This window comes from Gracilinanus agilis, chromosome X, assembly GCF_016433145.1.
Source record: "Gracilinanus agilis isolate LMUSP501 chromosome X, AgileGrace, whole genome shotgun sequence".
Taxonomy (NCBI): domain Eukaryota; kingdom Metazoa; phylum Chordata; class Mammalia; order Didelphimorphia; family Didelphidae; genus Gracilinanus; species Gracilinanus agilis.
The window spans coordinates 75,274,406-75,293,022 of NC_058136.1; the positions used below are offsets into that span (position 1 = coordinate 75,274,406).

The following is an 18,617-nucleotide window of genomic DNA, read 5'->3' on the forward strand; positions in this document are numbered from 1 at the left end:
GCGCCGGGGGGGGGGGAGGGAGGGGGGCGCGGGGGGTGCGGGGGGGGGGGGGGGGGTGGGATGGGGGCTGAGCCCTGACGGAGTGGAGGGAGAATAGAGGGGTGGGGCCCAGTGTAGAGGGGGAAGGGAGGCCGGCAACAGGGTTGGGGGCTAAATAGTAATGGCGCCAATGGTGGGGGGGGGGGGCATCATGGCGATCGTGCTTTTGGCGTCAAAGATGGTGGCATCATGGCGATTGGCGCCAAAGGTGGCGGCATCGTGTTGATTGGGCTGTGTTGTGGCGATTGGCGCCAAAGGTCGTGGCGGTAGGGGAGTTTGGGGTCTCTGGCCTAGGGAGGGTGGGAAGATGGATTACTGTGGAAGAGAAGGCATGCGGTCAGAATTTTCCCCAGAAACCGGAGGGTTTTGAGCTGAGCAGGGGATTTATTATTTTTATTTTTTTATTATTTGTCATTATTTTTATTGATGTTGTGGGTTATTAATATTATTTACAATATTCAATATTTTATTTGTATTATATGATTTATATAAATATATTAAATACAATATGATAATTGATAATATTATTATTAACCCGCATTGATTTAGAAAAGCACAGATTAACATCACCTATGCTTTATCGTATTTTTATTTATTTTGTTCAATATTCCCAAATTACATTCTAACCTGATTAGGATCTCAATCCAGAGAGTTGGCTGGAGGCATTGCAATGTTTGTTGGACTTGTAATTTTGTTATTCACTTAAATAACGTTTTTCCCTCCACCTCTTTCCATCTCTAAATGAGGGGAGAAAAAGGAATTTAAAAAAAAAAGCCCTTGCCAAGTATTGACCGCATCCAAAAATATATGTCCCAGTCTTGAGGGTGGGTAGCAAACCTATCGCTGATCCTCTGGAATTGTCACCGATGAAGGTTTGTCTATCAAGTTATGTAAAAAATAAATTAAAAACAAAAAACAAGCCTTACCTTCTGTCTTAGAATCAGTCAGCCTTCTTTTTGTCTTAGGGGGTTCCAAAGCAGAAGAGTGATAAGGGCTAAGGTATGGTCACCAAGTCCGGTGCTTTCGTGTCACTTTTTCTTTGATATGAGGGAAAGCTCATTGGAGAGATGGAGAAGAGGTTTAGCTGGAAAAGACTAATTTTAAAAGAAAAGAGAATCAAAAATTGTTTTGTCCATGAACTTCCCCCCCCCCCCAAATAGTTTAGAAATTCAGAATATCTTTATTAGAAGACTTACAGTAGCCTTCCTGGCTCAGGGCTTTCTCCTCTCCAGTTCATCCAGTATAGATGCTCAGAAGCAGACCCCTCCATTGGACATGTGCAGTAAAACTCTTCATTAATTTGCTTGGGCCTTTTCAGATTTTACACATTACTCCCTTTGATCCAATCTATTTCTGGCCAAACTGCCCTACTTGTACTTGCTTTTCCTCTAAATACATAATGCATTCTGTCTCCTGTTTTCATGCTTTTAGAATCTCTCATGTCCTTTGAAACTCAGCTCAGCTACCATCTCCTGCATGAGGCTTTTCTTAATTCTCCCCAACTGCTAAGTCTTTCACTTCGCTAATTTTATTTTATTTATTTTTATTTATGTTTGTTTGTTTTTGTTTATAGAAATTTGTTTTATTTTTATGTAATTATGTTAAGTTTATTTTCTACTTGTTCGTATCTGAACTTTCTCCATACTTTAAGCTCACCCTTACTATCTGCTAAGAACTTTCCCATCTAGCTAGACTAACCCTATCTTCTGACCCTGACAGGCTCATTCCTTATTCCAAATCTTAACCTACAATTTCTCCTACCATTCTTTTCTCCATTAGGCTGTCAGCTCTTTGAGAGCAGAGCCTGTTTTTACCTGGCACATGCTAGGCAAACTTTTGGTGCATTGCACTAATAATTTTAGTTGACTGACTGACTCAGTATTCATTTACTATGTGGAGGCAGCCTAGGTGCCTCCATGGATAGAGCCAGGCCTGGAGACAGGAGGTCCTGGGTTCAAATTTGGTCTCAGATATCTCCAAGCTATGTGACTAGACAAGTTGCCTAGCCCTAATCACTCTTCTGCCTTGGAACTAATATTTAGTATTATTGATCCCAAAACAGAAGGTAAAAATTTAAATTAAAAAAAAAAAGAGGTAAGAATTTATTTAAAAAAAAAAGTTTATCGTGTACAAGCACTTCTAGGTGCTGCATAATTACAAAGATAACCCAAAAAGCCTCTGCCTTCAAAGAACTTATATTCTGGTGGGGTGTAAAACATTTAAAAAGAAATAAATATAAAATAATTTGAGGAGGGGGAGGAAGAGAATGCTTACGAGTGGAAGGAATCATGAAAGAATTCACAAAGGAGGTGGCCCCTTAGTTGAGTATGGAAGGAAGCAAAGCATTCTAAAAGGCATAGAAAAGAGCTTGCTTATAGACAGGCAGGTGAGAATAGGACATTAAATTAAATTAAGTTCAGGCCATTTAGGCTGGCACATAAATGTGTGTGGCATAAATCTGGAAAGTTAGGCTGAAGTCAGACTGAAGGGTTTTATTCTTATTTTATTGTTTTTTTTATTATTTTTATTTTTTGCTTTTTTTTTTTTTTTTTAGTTTTTACTTTGAATATTTTCCCCTAGTTACATATTTCATGTTCTTTCCCTCTCCCCAAGCCCCCTTAGCCCCCCTTAGTCGACCCACAATTCCACTGGGTTTTACATGTATCATTGATCAAGACCTAATTCCATATTATTGATAGTTGGACTAGAGTTATCGTTTAGTGTCTCCATCCCCAATAATATCCCCATCAGCCCATGTGTTCAAGCAGGTGTTTTTCTTCTGTGTTTCTCCTCCCCCAGTTCTTCCTCTGAATGTGGCTGGTTTTCTTTCTCCTCAGTCCCTCAGCCTTGCATTGCTGCTAGTAGAGACAGCCTGAAGGGTTTTAAATGCCAAATAGAATTGGCGTTTTATCTTTGAGGCAATGGAAAACCATTGAAGATTTTTGAGCAGAGAGTTGCATGGCTTGTAATTTGGGGAGAATATTTTGGCAGCTGTGGAGAAGGGATGGGGGGGGGGCAAAGGAAGACAAAGCAGGCTGCTTAGGTTATATGCAACAGTTTGACCAATAAGGTAATAGAGATCCAAAACGGGATACAGACCATCTAAGGCGATAAAAAGTGTGTATATAGGAAAGATGTTACTGAGATAAAACTGAAAAGACTGAGCAACGCGTTAGAGATTTAAGGGGTGGCGAGAGAGGGTCACTGATGCTTCCCAGGTTTCTAGCTTGGCTGACAAGAAGATTGTCAACAAAAATAGGGAAATTTGGAGAAAGGGCAGGTTAAAGGGAAAGAAAATGAGGTTTGTTGGGTATTTATTGAGCTTGAGTTTGCTAAGATGTCCAGGAAGGCAGTTGGTAATGTGGGACAGGAATTCAGGAGAAAGATTGGGGGTGGATATTCATCTATTTGGGAATCACATTGGGTGTGTGTGTAAAGGAGAGAGATGCTTTGAACCTGTGGGAGCTGTTAAGATCACAAAGAATAGAAGGCCAAAGCACTTTGGGGACACCCTCTTGGTTAGGGGGTGGAGGATAATTACCGGTAATATATAGTCCATATTATCCCCTTGTCACAGTTTTAATAATATTTCTACATTCCACGGATTTTGACATTTTGTCTTCTAGGCCACGAGAGGTGCTCTTTTGTGCCCGGCATATTGTAGGCGCTTGTATTTGGAATGAATTAATGAGTAAAGACCGAATAAAGGTGGCCTGTTTCATATTTTGCTTTCTTTTTGTACACCCTCTAGGAAGGTTTTCTTGTTGGGGAACTGCAGAGTGAAACCACGAGCACCGCCGTTTCAGACTATCCATCCGATACTATTGAAGTTGTGAATAATACGCTTGGTGAGTCCAGACTCTGTTTACCGCTGTGTCCGGCCAGAAAATGATCAGTAAATGCTCTTTGAAGATGTACCTAAATAATGTTTTAAAAACTTTTTTTAGTGGAAATTGCAAATAAAATGAATTCAGTCCTTATTCCTCATCTAAAAGTATTAGGTAGAGCTTGGCTCTGAAGCAGGAAAGAAAAACGTAGGACAAGGAACTAGAAAGAATTACGGAATGTACATATTCTGTAGCTAAGTTAAATGAAATTTCTTTCTCTATCTCTTCCTGCTGAGTTTATTAGTAAACTGTAATAATAATGATTTCAGGGGGTTTCTTTTCTATTCTGCAACTCTTCTGAAGTTCGTCGTGGTTCTGCTTAATTTATTAGTTGACTCGGCTGTTCTTTAGGTAAACCACCACATGATATGCAAAAAGCAATTATTTTCTTTGCTTTTTGACTGCTTAATCTGTCACTTTCTTTCCCCCATCTTATTACATAGCTAGTATTGCATCCAATGGTGCACCTCCTTGATTTCCTCCTTATCTTCTAGGAAAGGGCTCTTGGTTTTAGATAGATGCTACTTACTTATGTTGGAGCAGCGAGGTGACATGGGGATATAGTGCCACATCTGGAGTCAAGTTCAGATCTAGACCCAGACTCTAGCTTCTTGGCCCTGAGCAAGTCACTTAAATCTGTAAAATGAGCTAGAGAAGAAAATGACAAACCACTCCAGTATCTTTGCCAAGAAAACCTCACATGAGGTCATGATTGAAACAACTGAACAACAACGCTTTTTTTAATGTTTGATCTAGTTATTCCTATATTTCTGATGGGGTTTTTTTAAACAGGAATGGATGTTTTATCTTGTCAAACAGCGTTTTTTGTGTATTGATATAGCCATATGATTTGTTGTTGTTTGTGCTCATCAATTGTATTTTTCTATTCTATTATAATCAGCACTACAGACCTGGTATAAATAAATCCAGCCCAGTCATAGCCTTTGTGAAAAGTTGCTCTGCTCTCTTTGTTTGTACTTTGTTTAAAATTTTAAAATCGATATTCTTATGCTATAATTTTCTTTCTCTGTTTCGACTCCCCCTTGTTAAAGTAGCAAGACCGTATTTGGATCGTAGAAGGAATTTGGGGCAGCACCTTCTTTTCCTAATTTTTTCCTACAGTTTATGTAATATGGAATTTGCTTTTAAATCTGCCTGTTCCTTCTGCTTGTATTCTTTTTGAGTTCATTTATGTCTTATTTATTTCATCTTCTAAAAATGAGCAATTTGAGTACTCTATTACTTGTTATGTTAATCCGGACCTTTCTCACTTTTGTATTAGTTTGATTGGTATGTCATTGAATGAAATGATTTTCTAATCATTTCTTTGTTCATTGGTTATAAATTGGCCTTTTTAATTTTTTGCATTGACAATTTATTTTTCTTTTTAATCAAATGGTTTATCCCCTCCCCCAAATAAAAACAAGCCAGCATGTAGATTTATTTATTAATCTGATTCTTTTTTTTCCTTTCAGTTTGTTACTCTCCTATTTTAATTTGCAGAATTTCCGTTTTGGTATTTAATTGGGAGTTTTTGATTTGATGGGTTTTTTTTTTTCTTTTTTAAGCTGCATGCTCTGTTCACTGATCTGTTCTTTCTCTCTTTCAAAAAACAAAATAAAATAAAACAATTACCTTCCATCTTAGAATCAATACTGTGTGTTGGTTCCAAAACAAAAGAGCAGTAAGGGCTAGGCAACGGGGATTAAGTGATTTGCTCAGGGTCACACAGCTAGGCCAGATTTGGACTCAGAACCTCCTGTCCCTGGTCCCGGCTTTCTATCCACTGAGACTTTCTATCTACTGAGTTCCCCTCTCTCTCTCTTTTAATGATAAAAGTGATGAGATAGAAAGTTTCTCCTAAGAACTATGCATCCGTCCCATAGTTGGTATATTGTCTCATTGTTATCCGTTATCATTACAAAATGATTGATTGTTTCTGTGATTTGTTCTTTAACTTACTTGATTTTTTTTTTTAGGATTATTTAGACTTTAGTTAAATTTTAATAATTTAATTTACTTTATTTAAATTTTTATTTAAATTAAATAATTTAATTTAAAATTTTAATTTATTTGGCAGCCTTTCATTCAATATAACTTGTAGTCGTATAGTGGTCCTTAAGAGATATGTCTACTATTTCTGCTTTTTTGACATTTTTTATTACCTAACGCATAGTTGATTTTTATAAAATGCCACAAACAATGAAATGTATGGGGTTTCCTTTCAGTTCCTATTTTGCAACCATCAAACTTCTAACCTATTAGACTTATCAAATATGTACAGCTATTTAAAACTTCTTTCTTATTATTTGGTTATATTTGTCTAGGTCTGAAAAGTGTGCATTCATACCCTCCACTATTGTAGTTTTCTTGTCTATTCCTCTTAACTCATTTACCTTTGCTGTATTTAAATATTATGCTATTTGGTCTATATCTTTGGCACCGATGATAATTGATTGTGATGTTTTTTAGCAAAATGTTATTTTATTTCTGTTTATCTCTTAATCAAGTTTTCTTTTTGCTGTTACCTTGTCTGGGATCATCATTGTTATCCTGACCTTTTTTACTTTAACTGAGACAGGATAGATTTTGTGCTCCCTCTTTATTTTAACACTGTGGAAATCTTAACTTTTTCAAGTGTGTTTCTTGAAAGCAACATGTGCTTGGATTCTGCTTCTTTTTTGGGGGGGTGAGGATTATCCTCTTACATTTATGAATTAGTTCTTCCCTTTTAAATTCCTAATGATCATTAATTATGTGTTTCTCTCCATCCTTTTCCCTTATATTTCCCCCCTTTCTTTGTTTTCTGTTCTCAGTGAAGAAGAGGGCTGTCTTTAATGTTAGACTTGCTTGAGAATCCTAGATAAAAGCTACTGGGAGAACAGGAGGGCATGGACTGTTGTGGCTCATTTTTATGTTTCTGTTAATGCTTACCTAAAAGTGAATTGCACATGGTGGGCTCTTAATAAATTTTTCGTGAACAGAAATACCCATTATTGCCAAAACACTTAAGGATTTATAAAGCTCTTTTCCTCAAAAACTCGGTGAGGTATGTAGTACAAATGCCATCCCTGTTTTTAGAAGAGGGAGTCAAAGTTATGATCACATGGTTCTCGTTTGGGACTGGGCCCAGGGTTTCTCATTCTGAGAGGCCGTACTCCTCTTGGTTTATAACTTCTCATAAATGTATGATCACACATACATCTCCTCTCCACACTAACCTCGTTTGGCTTTTGACCTGGGAATAAGGTAAGCCTACTCAAATAGTTAGCCTTTGCTGTAGGGGGAAGCCTTTCGTTCAGGCTTCTTTTGGGCGTCCCAATTGCTGATTTAGTAAATGGGGGATACTCTCCCTACGAGGAAGTTCCCTCTACCAATTTGAGTCAGCGATGATTCTGCAACATGAGAGTTTTACAGAGTTTTCTGGGGCACTGAGAAGCTCGGTGAGTTAAAGAGTCAACATGGGCAAAATGTGTGTTGAGGCGGGATCCAAACCTAGCTTTTATCTCCCCTGAGAGCAGTTCTTCTGTGCACAGTGCCGGGCATCAATATATATAAATTACGACGTATATAATGTATTCCTGAGAATTTGTTCATTCTTGATCGTTTTAAAACTAGTTCCTAGGCCATCGATGGATGTACGGAATTTACTGTCTAGTAAGCAGCCACAGAATCCAGGTACAGAGAATAGATCGATGCCTTCCCTAACATGAACAGCTGCTTTACTAAAATATGAAATTAGGGTGTAAGAACACCTTGACATTTAGTGAAAATATACCAGGCTAAGAATGTGTTTGGGGAAAGGTTTTTGTAATCACGAACGCAATGTTAAGAATTTTAATTCAACTAATGTAAAAATATGTATTTTTTCCTTTCAGACATACAAAGATACATTCCATGCCACCGGGCTTTCAGGTAAGGGTTGCCATTTATTAAGTACCTACTGTGTATGAGACACTGGCGATAGAAAGGTTAGAGACGATGGCCCTTGCTCTCAAGAAGCTTGCTTGCGCTCTGTCTTCTGACGAAAAGGCTTTTCCTAATTGTCGGCAATGCCGGTCATTTATTCCTTCAGCCTGTTCTGGTTCCTCGTTTAATACTCCCATTCCCTGGAGCACTTCGTTGCTGTATTTTCCCAGACCTGCCCTCCAGCCACCTGCTCTTTTTACCCAGTTGGTTTCACTAATCCAACCGCTTTTCTTTTCTTTAACTCTAACTCGTTTTGCTTTTTCTACCACCCACCCTCCCACTATCCAGTGTGACTAAAGTAGTGAGGCAGATTTCTACTAGCCACATGGAAAAGCAGCTTCCTTGCTTTGTAGTTACAAACTTTGTAGGCTGCATCTGTCTGTCGTAAATCATTTATTCCCCTCACATGGGAGTAGCTTTCATAGTCGTTAAAACACATTTGTTGAGAAAATGTGAGTATGTCTGGAGCTGTCGGTAAGTGCAAAGGGCCAAGCTAAGATAGATTGTTTTAATGTTTCTCGAACAGTTACAGAAAACGGCTCTGGAGCTCTGGGAATCTGGCCTGGGAAGAATAGAGAGTATGACCAGGCCCTGATGGAGGTAACCATGGATGGGAACAGTCTTATGACAGGAAAGAGAATCTTAGGAGCTTCTTAGACAACTGTAGGAGCTATAAATAGTACTTGTAGAGGTCCCTAAAGGGCTGTTTGGGGAGGGAGTTGAAGAAAGTGGGGGGAAATGATTTCACATTTGGGGGTGTTTTACTGGTTTCCAGAGGCTGTTGAAAAGTTTACTCGGAATCCTACAGTTTTAGAGCTAGAAAGGATGAGAGACATCATCAAATTCGACTCCTCATTTTACACATATGAACTTGAGACTAAGAGTACGTTTAGTGACTTTCCCAAGATGACCCAGTTGAGAAAGTCAAGACTAGAATGAAAGTCTTACTTCTCGCTGAACTTTCCAACATGGCATGCACCAGTTGCTTCAATGAATTTCTGTATTTCTTTCCATCCACTCAGATGTTTGTTCCCCCATTGGAATGTGACCTCCTTGAGGGCAGAGGCTGTTTTTTCTCCTTCTTTGTGTCCTCAGGCCTGGCTCTCAGAAGCTCGCTCGCTCTGTCTTAACATGCCAGGAGTCGTTTTGTTTCTTCAAGGACTTGTCATTTCATTGGCGTGGAACATCACATCTATTCATGTATCAGAAGTGTCTTGGCCCCAGTAGCATAGCTAGCCAGTGTCCAAGGAGGAATCTGAACCCAGATCTTGCTGCTCATTACACTGGTTTGTACCAAGTGCTGAGCTATAATGGATAACATTTTCAAAAGTTCTAGTATATCTACCAGGAAAGGAGAGATATTAGAAAAATAATGCACTATACCTTGTAGTTACATAGCTGATATCAACTATAGATTTGCGGGACTAGAACGGATCCTTTCACCATCTCTTGGGTAGAGAGGGGTCGGCCATTCCCAATTTCAGATCTTGGTGTTTTGTTGTTGTTGTTTTTTTTAATGTAAAAGTATAAGGAGGAGACGATGGCAAATAAGCTTAACGAGAAATTTCTCTTTGCAGCTCTTTATTACAAACAAAACTAAAACCTAGTCAAGTTCTCCTACACAAACATTTATGTAGAGTTATTACCCGTCTCCCACTTCCATACCTTTGCAGAGCTTCTAGTTCTACAAATTTGTCCTTTGCTCCTAAGATGGCCTCCCGTTTCGTCTTGGAGCCCCTGAATTTTAGTTCAAAAGCCAGTTTCCCACATGAAGTCCCACATGAAGCCTTTCCTGCTTGTCCTGGTCCTTCTCATAACCCCTTGCATTTATGGGCATACGGCCTTCCCCGGTGGAACGTAAGCTTCTGCTGTTCTTTGCCTTGGTATTCGAAATCCCTGGCTAATAGGAAACACTTGATGCTTGCTTAATGGAATGAGGTTTTGCATTAATATGAAAACTGGACGTGTGACGTTGTTTACAGCTCTGGTTGTGTTTCATGACGGGACCTTCACTTAGGCGTCTCTCCTTCGGAAAGTGCAGCCCCTTCTTTGGCATGACTGCAGCACTAGGCGATAGAAAGAAAATGTGTGTTGAACCTGCAGTGCTTGGATACTCTGGCCTCATTTGGGGTTTCTCCTCTGCCCCATCACGTTCTGCCTCAGGTTCTTTCAGAATAGCTTTGGCTCTAACTTGGCATTTTTTTTGCTGGGAGTAATTGAGGCCCGATGAACAGTTATGCTGGCACAACTTGAGGTGCTTCCGTATTGAAGTTTCCCTTCAATGAGCTCAGCTGTTCTCGTTGTTTCTTATAGGTTCACAGTCTGGCACGTGTATCTCGAATAGCCAGGTTTGGTTTACATTGCAAATGCTATATTGGGTATTCTGAAGAAGTAAAATGTATAATTAAAATACTTACAGATTTTCTTTTTACCTCTAATAACGCAACATCCAAAGTGCATGAGCCAGTCAACGAGCATTTATTAAGTCTCACTGAGGAGACAAAGGCAAAAAGGCAATCTCTGCTCTCCAGGAGCTCAGAGTCTCATGAGAGAGACCACAAGCAAATACCTATTTACAAACAAGATAGAATAAATTGGAAGTAAGCCACAAGGGAAAGGCGCTTTTAGCCCGGACCTGGAAAATCCAGGAAGCCGAGATGAGGCTGCAGGACAGTCAGTGAAAATGCCTGGAGTGTCTTGTTCAAAGAACAGCAGAGAGAAAAATGCCATTGGATTAAAGAATGGAGGGACAAGGCTGTAAAGCCGTGTGAGGTCTAAGAGGACTAGAAAGGTGAACTTGGAGGCACAAAAACCAAATATGATCTTCCAGTTCATCTTGCAGGGGAGAGGGAGGATTGGGGGGAGGGGCTGAGCCAGTCAGATCTGAGTTTTAGGAAGATTTCTTAGAGAGCTGACTGGAAGATGGACTGGAATGCTAGCAGGCTATTGTAGTATTCCCTGTTATACCAGATGGGTGGCAATATCAGAGGAGAGGGAGCAGCTGGGTAGCTCAGTAGATGGAGAGCCAGGCCTAGAGATTGGGAGGTCCTGGGTTTAAATCTGGCCTCAGACACTTCCCAGCTGGGTGACCCTGGCCAAGTCACTCGACCTCCATTGCCCACCCTTACCACTCTTCTGCCTTGAAGCCAATACACAGTATTGACTCCAAGGTGGAAGGTGAGGGTTTTAAAGGGGGAGGGGGGAATATGAAGGCAAAACTGACAGGCTTGAGAAGAGGCATTGTGCTATTTTAATTGCATCCCTTATGAGGCAGTGAGTGGCTCAGTGACTAGAAAGCCAGACCTAGAGATGGAAGGAAGGTCCTAGGTTCAAATTCAGCCCCAGACACTTCCTAGCTGTATGACCTTGGACAAGTCACTAGTCCTTATTGCTTTCATCTGCCTTGAAACTGATACTTCCAAGTATCAGTTTGATACTTGATTGATCTAAGTAGATTGATTCTACTTGATTCTAAGAAGATAAGGATTTTTTTTTAATTGCATCCTTTCCAAAGAGGAATTGTTTGTTTAAACAGATTTGTTGAATATTCCAACATAAATGATTATTTTGGTTTATGTAAGAGACAGAAACTACTCCAATGAAGCAAAAGAATCAGCTTGTAGCTGTGTTGTAGGAGGGAAGGGCTCAGTAGCAGTTTTTCTTCAAGGGTTCAAATGTTAAGGCCCCATTCACCAAACCGCAGCAGAATCGTGCAAGTGACACACAGTTAACAACAAAGTAAGTGTAAAAAACATCAGCTTTAATTATAATGGCCAACTTTGGCTCTGAAGAAATGAGAAAATGCTCCTCTTCCCTTTGTAGGGGTGATGGATCGTGGCTGTGGAATTGCTGATTCGGTTGATATCCTGTTGAATTGGCACTTTTCCCCTCAAAATAAAACAAAACCCCTTACTTTCTGTCTTAGAATCAATATTAAATATCAGTTCCAAGGCAGAAGAGTAATAAGGATTAGGCAATGGTGGTTAAGTGGCTTGTCCAGATAGGAGTTTAGATTTGAACTCAGGACCTCTCTAGACCCAGCTCTCTATCCACTAAGATGATTTGCTGCCGGTGACAGGAGAACATAAGGAATATGAGGCAAAAACAAGTTGCAAATGATCACTTGAAAAAGAAAACAAGGGGGGGGGGCAGTTTGGGTGGCTCAGTGGATGAAGTGTCAGGCCTAGAGACAGGAAGTCTTGGGTTCAAATCTGGCCTCAGACCCTTCCCAGCTGTGTGACCCTGGGCAAGTCACTTGACTCCCGTTGCCTAGCCCTTACCACTCTTCTGCCTTGGAGCTAATGCACATTATTGACTCCAAGATGGAAGGTGAGGGTTTAAAAAATAAAAGAAAACAGTTTGGTGTTATATCTGTTTAAAGAAAAGGCTAACAATTAGTAACCTAGAAATTAAGTAACTGAGAACTTTTGGAAGATGTGACTATTTTCAGGCCCATTTGTTGCATAGGCTCAGGGGTATGGCAGGATCCAGTAGAACGGTAACTTTTGCCTATTGTCCAGCATGTAGCTGACATGTAGATAGTAACATGAACTTCTTTGTTTAGGATCAGTCGTCATGAGAGTGACCCTGAGGGAAGTCCGTAGTAAGTCATCTTAACGAAATATGTTTTCGCTTGCCTCTCTGTAGCTTTTATAGCTCATCAGGTGAAGTCAACGAGGAGATTCTGAGGAAGATCTGCGGTGAAAAGGTACTGGGCCGTGCCCTACTACTTAAATTCTCCCCTGTGGGGGCTTCTAACAACACTAACAGTCATGGGAACTTTGCCCCCGTGGCTCCTAATCTTTGTATCATCCTCCAGAGAAGGTGGGGAAAAGCAGCACATCTAGTACCTTGGAGCCTGTCCGCACACTGAGCTCTTCTAGGCCTGCTTCGTCTTTGGTCAGATGGAGATAAAAGGTTGTACCAAAAATGTTTTGATGAGAAAAGGCTTCTGCCAACCATCAAGTGCTATAAAATCTGAGTGATGGGCCCTTTGCCATAGAATTTGAGAGTTAGACTAGAACTCAAAGGGCATTTCCACACCTGAAGAAGGATTCTCCTTCCCCAGGGAAGATCAAGGGCTTCAGAGCCAGAGACCTGGCTCAAATCTTAACTGTGTGGCCTTGGGTAAGTCACTTTTACCTCCCTGGGCCTTAGTTTCCTCATCTGCAAAAGGAGGGCGTTGAACTAGGTGGCCCCTGAAAGACGATCTTATCAAGATTTTCCCTTAAGTGAGGGGAACCTGACTAACCCTATTTTAACCCTACCTTCCCAAGGATTCCACTTTTGGATCACTAATTATTATATTAGGTCGTTTTTATCTTAACTCAGTCAACTTGCCCCCATTATCCTTGGTTCTGCCCTTTGAGGCCAAGCAGAACAAGTATGGCCCTTTCTCTACAGGACCGCCCTGCAAATACCTGGAGAAGGCAATCGTTTCCACGTTAAATCTTACCTTCTCCTGGATCAATATGCCGACTTCCTTCAGAAAATCCTTATTTGGCATGAACTTGAGAAGCTTCATCATCTGTTTGCCCTACTTTGTGCATTCCTCAGCTTATCTGTGACTCCTAAAATGTGGCCCCAGAACTGAACAGAACATGCTGCCTTTTTGGTCCCATTAGGGTGGAGCCTCTCACCTTTCCGCTTCACTAATTCTCCATTAATAAACATTTTTGATATTTGGAGGGTTTTTTTAAGGCACAGATAATCGTTAATCCCATCTTTTTAGAATGATCTCATGAATTCAGGGTGCAATAGCAATGTTCTCCTGGGTAAGGTCTCTTTCTCTTACTATGCTTTTAGTAAAGGCGAAGGCATGCGTGAGAATATTGTAAGTGCAAGTCAATATTTGCATTTTTTGAATGTGCAAATGCACATAAGTGAATCCTTAACCTTGTCTACAGCTTTTCTAAATGCTGATCATTGCCTGGGAATGGTTTAGTACTTCTTTTGCTCTCATTGTGGTTATGCACTTTTAGATAACGGAGACATTTATGCTTGATTTCCCTCCTCACATAGAATGTGATTGGATGGTACAAATTCAGATGCAATTCGGACCAAATCATCACCTTGCGAGAGAAGATACTTCACAAAAATTTACAGCGACTTCTTCTGAATCCGGGATTCGTTTTCCTGTTACTGACCCCAAACATAATCACGGAAAGCTGCTCCACTTATACAATGGATTATGCATTACATGTACTTAAGGATGGGTAAGTATTGGCACAGATTTGGATTAGCTAAAGTTCGTATGTGCTGAGCTGTGATTTTTCAATATTTGATTCTTAAATATTTTATACAAATGTGTGGGTTGATTTAATGACTTCTTATATATGAGTTTATGTGAATTTGTTAAAATACCTGAATGTTCCTGAACTCGAGTCGTAGCATTTGATCCCTGAACCACTGGGAAGAAGATCAACCATTTCTCCTCCCTTTAGTGATATTCATAATGTACAGATGCTTTTTCCATGCAGCATCAAGACTCCGGCCAAAAATGCATTGACTGGTTAGCATTTCTTTGAACTAAAAGAAAATAGCTGAAGCCAAAATATTAGCTATACCGAATTGTAGCTGGATCCCATTTTAAGTGAGCTAATAACGCATATAAATGATTTTTCCCTCATATTTCATATAATTGACTGTGTTGTTGTAGATAAAAGTAATTGTTTAAAAACTGAATGCACTTTAGTTGGACAGTTATTTTGGACTGATAATAAAGAGTGATTGTTGGATTCATTTCTGTGGGGTGATCTATTGATTTGGAAATAATAGAATGCTACGGCTAATTTGCAAACACTCTAAATTCATATCCAAAAATGTTTTTTAGATTTTTCCAAAGAATGTCTTTAGTGGTGTCCAACTTAGCTATGGCAGAGGAGCAGGGATATAAGACTGTGTCAGGTGCCTGCACATCCATTGGCTTTAGCCAAGCAACCTGCGTACATAGGTAAGATGTGTGTGAGTTGAATATAACGTGTACCCCCTTGTTCTGTTTGAAAACCCATTTTGATCAGTATCAGCCCCATTCTTTTGAGTTTTGACTGGGTGGGCACACACACACATACACATACTTTGGGAGGATACCAGAGGTCTCTTGGCTCTCTGGCTCTGGAGAAGGCTGGCCTCATCTCTGGTGACTTCTGAAGTCCAAAAGACTGGGCTCTGACCTGGGCCAAGGTCAAGTCTGTCCAACCAGAGTGATGAAGAAGGGTTTACATAAAGTATAAAATCAATTTTGAAATATATATAATGCACAAGGAATTATTTTGTCTTTCACCAATAGTTCAGACTTTTTTGACCAAGAGGGAGATTTAAGAGACATACCAAAGATTACTCAACTTTGTGCCAGTATGCAAGAAGAATTACAGGTAATTCTATAAAATATTTATTGGAGGGGGGGTGAGTTTTTTTTTTTTTTTTTTAATTTTTAAATTTTTTAAGGAAAATTTTCCATGGTTACAATTCATGTTCTTACTTTCCCCTTCACCCCCCACCCCACCCCCCAAACACCTCCTCCCATAGGCGACGCACATTTCCACTGGTTTTAACATGTTTCATCAATCAAGACTTATTTCCATATTATTGATAGTTGCACTGGGGTGGTCATTTAGTGTCTACATCCCCAATCATGTCCGCATCAACCCATATGTTCAAGCAGTTGCTTTTCTTCTGTGTTTCCTCTCCTGTAGTTCTTCCTCTGAATGTGGGTAGCATCTTTTCCATAAGTCCCTCAGAATTGTCCTGGGTCATTGCATTGCTGCTAGTACAGAAGTCCATTACATTCGATTTTACCACAGTGTATCCGTCTCTGTGTACAATGTTCTCCTGGATCTGCTCCTTTTGCTCTGCATCAGTTCCTGGAGGTCTTTGCAGTTCACATGGAATTCCTCCAGTTTATTATTCCTTTGAGCACAATAGTATCCCATCACCAGCATATACCACAATTTGTTCAGCCATTCCCCAATTGAAGGGCATACCCTCATTTTCCAGTTTTTTTCCACCACAAAAAGCATGGCTATAGATATTTTCAAACAAGTCTTTTTATCTATGATCTCTTTGGGGTACAAACCCAGCAATGATATGACTGGATCAAAGGGCAGGCATTCTTTTAGCACTCTTTGGGCATAATTCCAAATTGCCATCCAGAATGGTTGGATCAATTCACAACTCCACCAGCAGTGCATTATTTTCCCAGTTTTGCCACATCCCCTCCAGCATTCATTACTCTCCCCTGCTATCATTTTAGCCCATCTGCTAGGTGTGAGGTGATACCTCAGAGTTGTTTTGATTTGCATTTCTCTAATTATTAGAGATTTAGAACACCTTCTCATGTGCCTATTGATACTTTACATTTCTTTATCTGAAAATTGCCTATTCATGTCCCTTGCCCATTTATCAATTGGGGAATGGCTTGATTTTTTTTTTTTAGTTCCTTGTATATTTGGGTAATTAGACCTCTGTCAGAATTTTTTATTATAAAGATTTTTCCCCAGTTTGTTGTTTCCCCTCTGATTTTGGTTGCATTGTTTTTATTTGTACAAAACCTTTTTAATTTAATATAATCAAAATTATTTATTTTACATTTTGTAATTTTTTTCTAACTCTTGCTTGTTTTTAAAATCTTTCTTTTCCCAGAAATCTGACAAGTACACTATTCTGTGTTCACCTAATTTTCTTATAGTTTCTTCCTTTATATTCAAGTCATTCATCCACTCTGAATTTATCTTGATGCTATCAAATCTTTAAAGATTGTTTCTAGTTTTAGAAATCATGCCCTGGATGTTGAAGATTTTCTTGTAGATTAATTCACAGATTTTTGCCTAGTGAGAATATTGTCTTTCAGAAACACACTAGACCAAAAAGTTAATTTGTTATTCTGCGTGTGCGTTGAAGTTTTGTTTTGTTTTTTAAATTCAGAAAACTTTACTTTAATAAATTCATCCACCTCTAGACTTGGATTAAAATAGTATTTAACTTTCGGAAAGTTCCTAAACTTTCCCACTCTCCCACCCCAATGAACCATATTGAGGTAAAGAAAAAAATTACCCTGGCAGAAATGCAGTAGTTGATGTGTGATACAATTCAGGAAGCAGTTAAAACTTGTCCCCTGCTCTGTCCCATAGAATTCCTTTGACTTCATATACGTTACTAATTAGGAATTGTAATGTTGTCTGTACAATCAAACAATTTTTCTTTTGTAGAAAGCAAGCGTTGAACTATATGAGAGTGAGAAATTAGCAGGAAAGTTACTAAAGGATGTAAAGAGACTAAAAGAAGAAATTGCAAACAGAAAGAGAGCAAAGCAAGCAGCAGGTAAAAAGAAAAGTTACTATTCTTATACCGCTTGCTATATGTTCTTCCTCTACAGCTGCCATTCAAGGATATCCTTAATAATTTGTATACTTAGCCTTTCAAATTGACAAAGCTGTTACTTCAGATAGGCCTTGAACTCACTATTTTATTGAGAAAAGGGAGACTAAAAAAGGCTTGGGTGCCAGTCATAAGCTGTTGTTTTTAAATCAGTACAGAATGGGCCATGCTACCATTTACAGAGGGGTCAAAGTTATAATTAATCTCGATTTAACAAGAGTTGATATTCAGGAATCTCTGGTCAATAGCTTTGGTTGTCTCAGCTAGGCTTAGTGAATATGCAAAGAGAAGATATTCTTGGGGATGAACTCTTAGATCAATTAAGCCACAAAAAGACCCTATAGCCATATAGCTATATATAGGCAAACCCATGGCATGTGTGCCAGACGGGGCATTCAGAGCCCTCTCTGTGGAAACACGTGCTGTCGCCCAGTACAGAGTTCACCAGGGTTCCCGTGGGGCTAGGCTGCTTCCCTCCCCCACTCTACTTGTGGACCTGAGTACATTTCTCACATCACCTGCCCCTCTAAAAGGTGCGCCATCACTGCCCTATACCTTCGCGGTCCATGTCAACCTGAAGACTAGTCTGAACTTTTACATAATGCCAAATAATAAATTGTGTTATTTGATTTAGCAGCAAGAAGCCGTCGCCCAGAAGGAGAAGAGAATGTTTTACTCTGTCAAGCTTTGCGTACATTTTTCCCAGATCAGGAATATCTTCAGTCAAGCACTCTCACTTTGCAAGGCAAGCAGGTTCCTCTATCACCCTGCACCACCGAGCATGAGCATGAGCTCAGTGTTGTGGATGAATTAACACTGATGGTAGAAAGCTCTGATGAAGCTCCAGAAGATGAAAAAAGAGGTGAAGCTAAGCCTGAACCTCTTGAGTTAGGTGATGAGAAACTACAAGTGTTAGAATTTGAGCTTAAAAGAGGGGATGAAAGCGGTGATCAGGAGAAAGTACTGGCAGCCAGTGTAGGGCCAGATGAGGAGGTTGAGGATATTGAATATCAAAAGTCACCGACTTTCTGAGCTTTCATGATTTTTTTCCCTTATGCCAACTGGCCTAAAGGGAGTTGGGGACGGGGACGGGGGAGTTTACTGTTTGTTAAAACATTAATTAGATAAGCTCCGATAATTTTCTAAGGTGTTGTTACTTCATAGATAATATTTTGGAGAACGATGGCAAATGGAGAATATGATATTATTTTTATTTTTAGTAAAATACTGAAAAGAGTATGGCAAAGACTGCTAGTCGTATTCCAAGTTTGTTTTTGTAAATCAAAGCTTTTGTTGTAACATTGAAAAACTTTTATTTATTTTTTTAATTGTTTATTTTTTCCAGTG

At 39.6% G+C, this 18,617-nt stretch overlaps 1 protein-coding gene across 1 annotated transcript; it reads left to right on the plus strand.

Annotated features, from left to right (window-relative positions):
- Positions 1 to 228: 228 nt before the first annotated feature.
- On the plus strand, positions 229 to 18,302 carry LOC123253788 (BRCA1-A complex subunit Abraxas 1-like). The gene is made up of 10 exons (XM_044682932.1): positions 229 to 305; positions 3,666 to 3,699; positions 3,791 to 3,887; positions 7,805 to 7,841; positions 12,543 to 12,603; positions 13,917 to 14,110; positions 14,728 to 14,847; positions 15,184 to 15,268; positions 17,102 to 17,213; positions 17,905 to 18,302. Exons 1-10 carry the CDS (start codon positions 229 to 231, stop codon positions 18,300 to 18,302), a joined length of 1,215 nt encoding a protein of 404 aa, XP_044538867.1.
- Positions 18,303 to 18,617: the final 315 nt, after the last annotated feature.

Coding starts and splice junctions, on each gene's coding strand:
- LOC123253788 (XM_044682932.1), top strand. CDS start 229: ATGGCGATTGGCGCCAAAGGTGGCGGCATCGTGTTGATTGGGCTGTGT. Junction 14,111..14,727: donor TTACATGTACTTAAGGATGG/GTAAGTATTGGC, acceptor AATGTTTTTTAG/ATTTTTCCAAAGAATGTCTT. Junction 15,269..17,101: donor GTATGCAAGAAGAATTACAG/GTAATTCTATAA, acceptor TTTCTTTTGTAG/AAAGCAAGCGTTGAACTATA.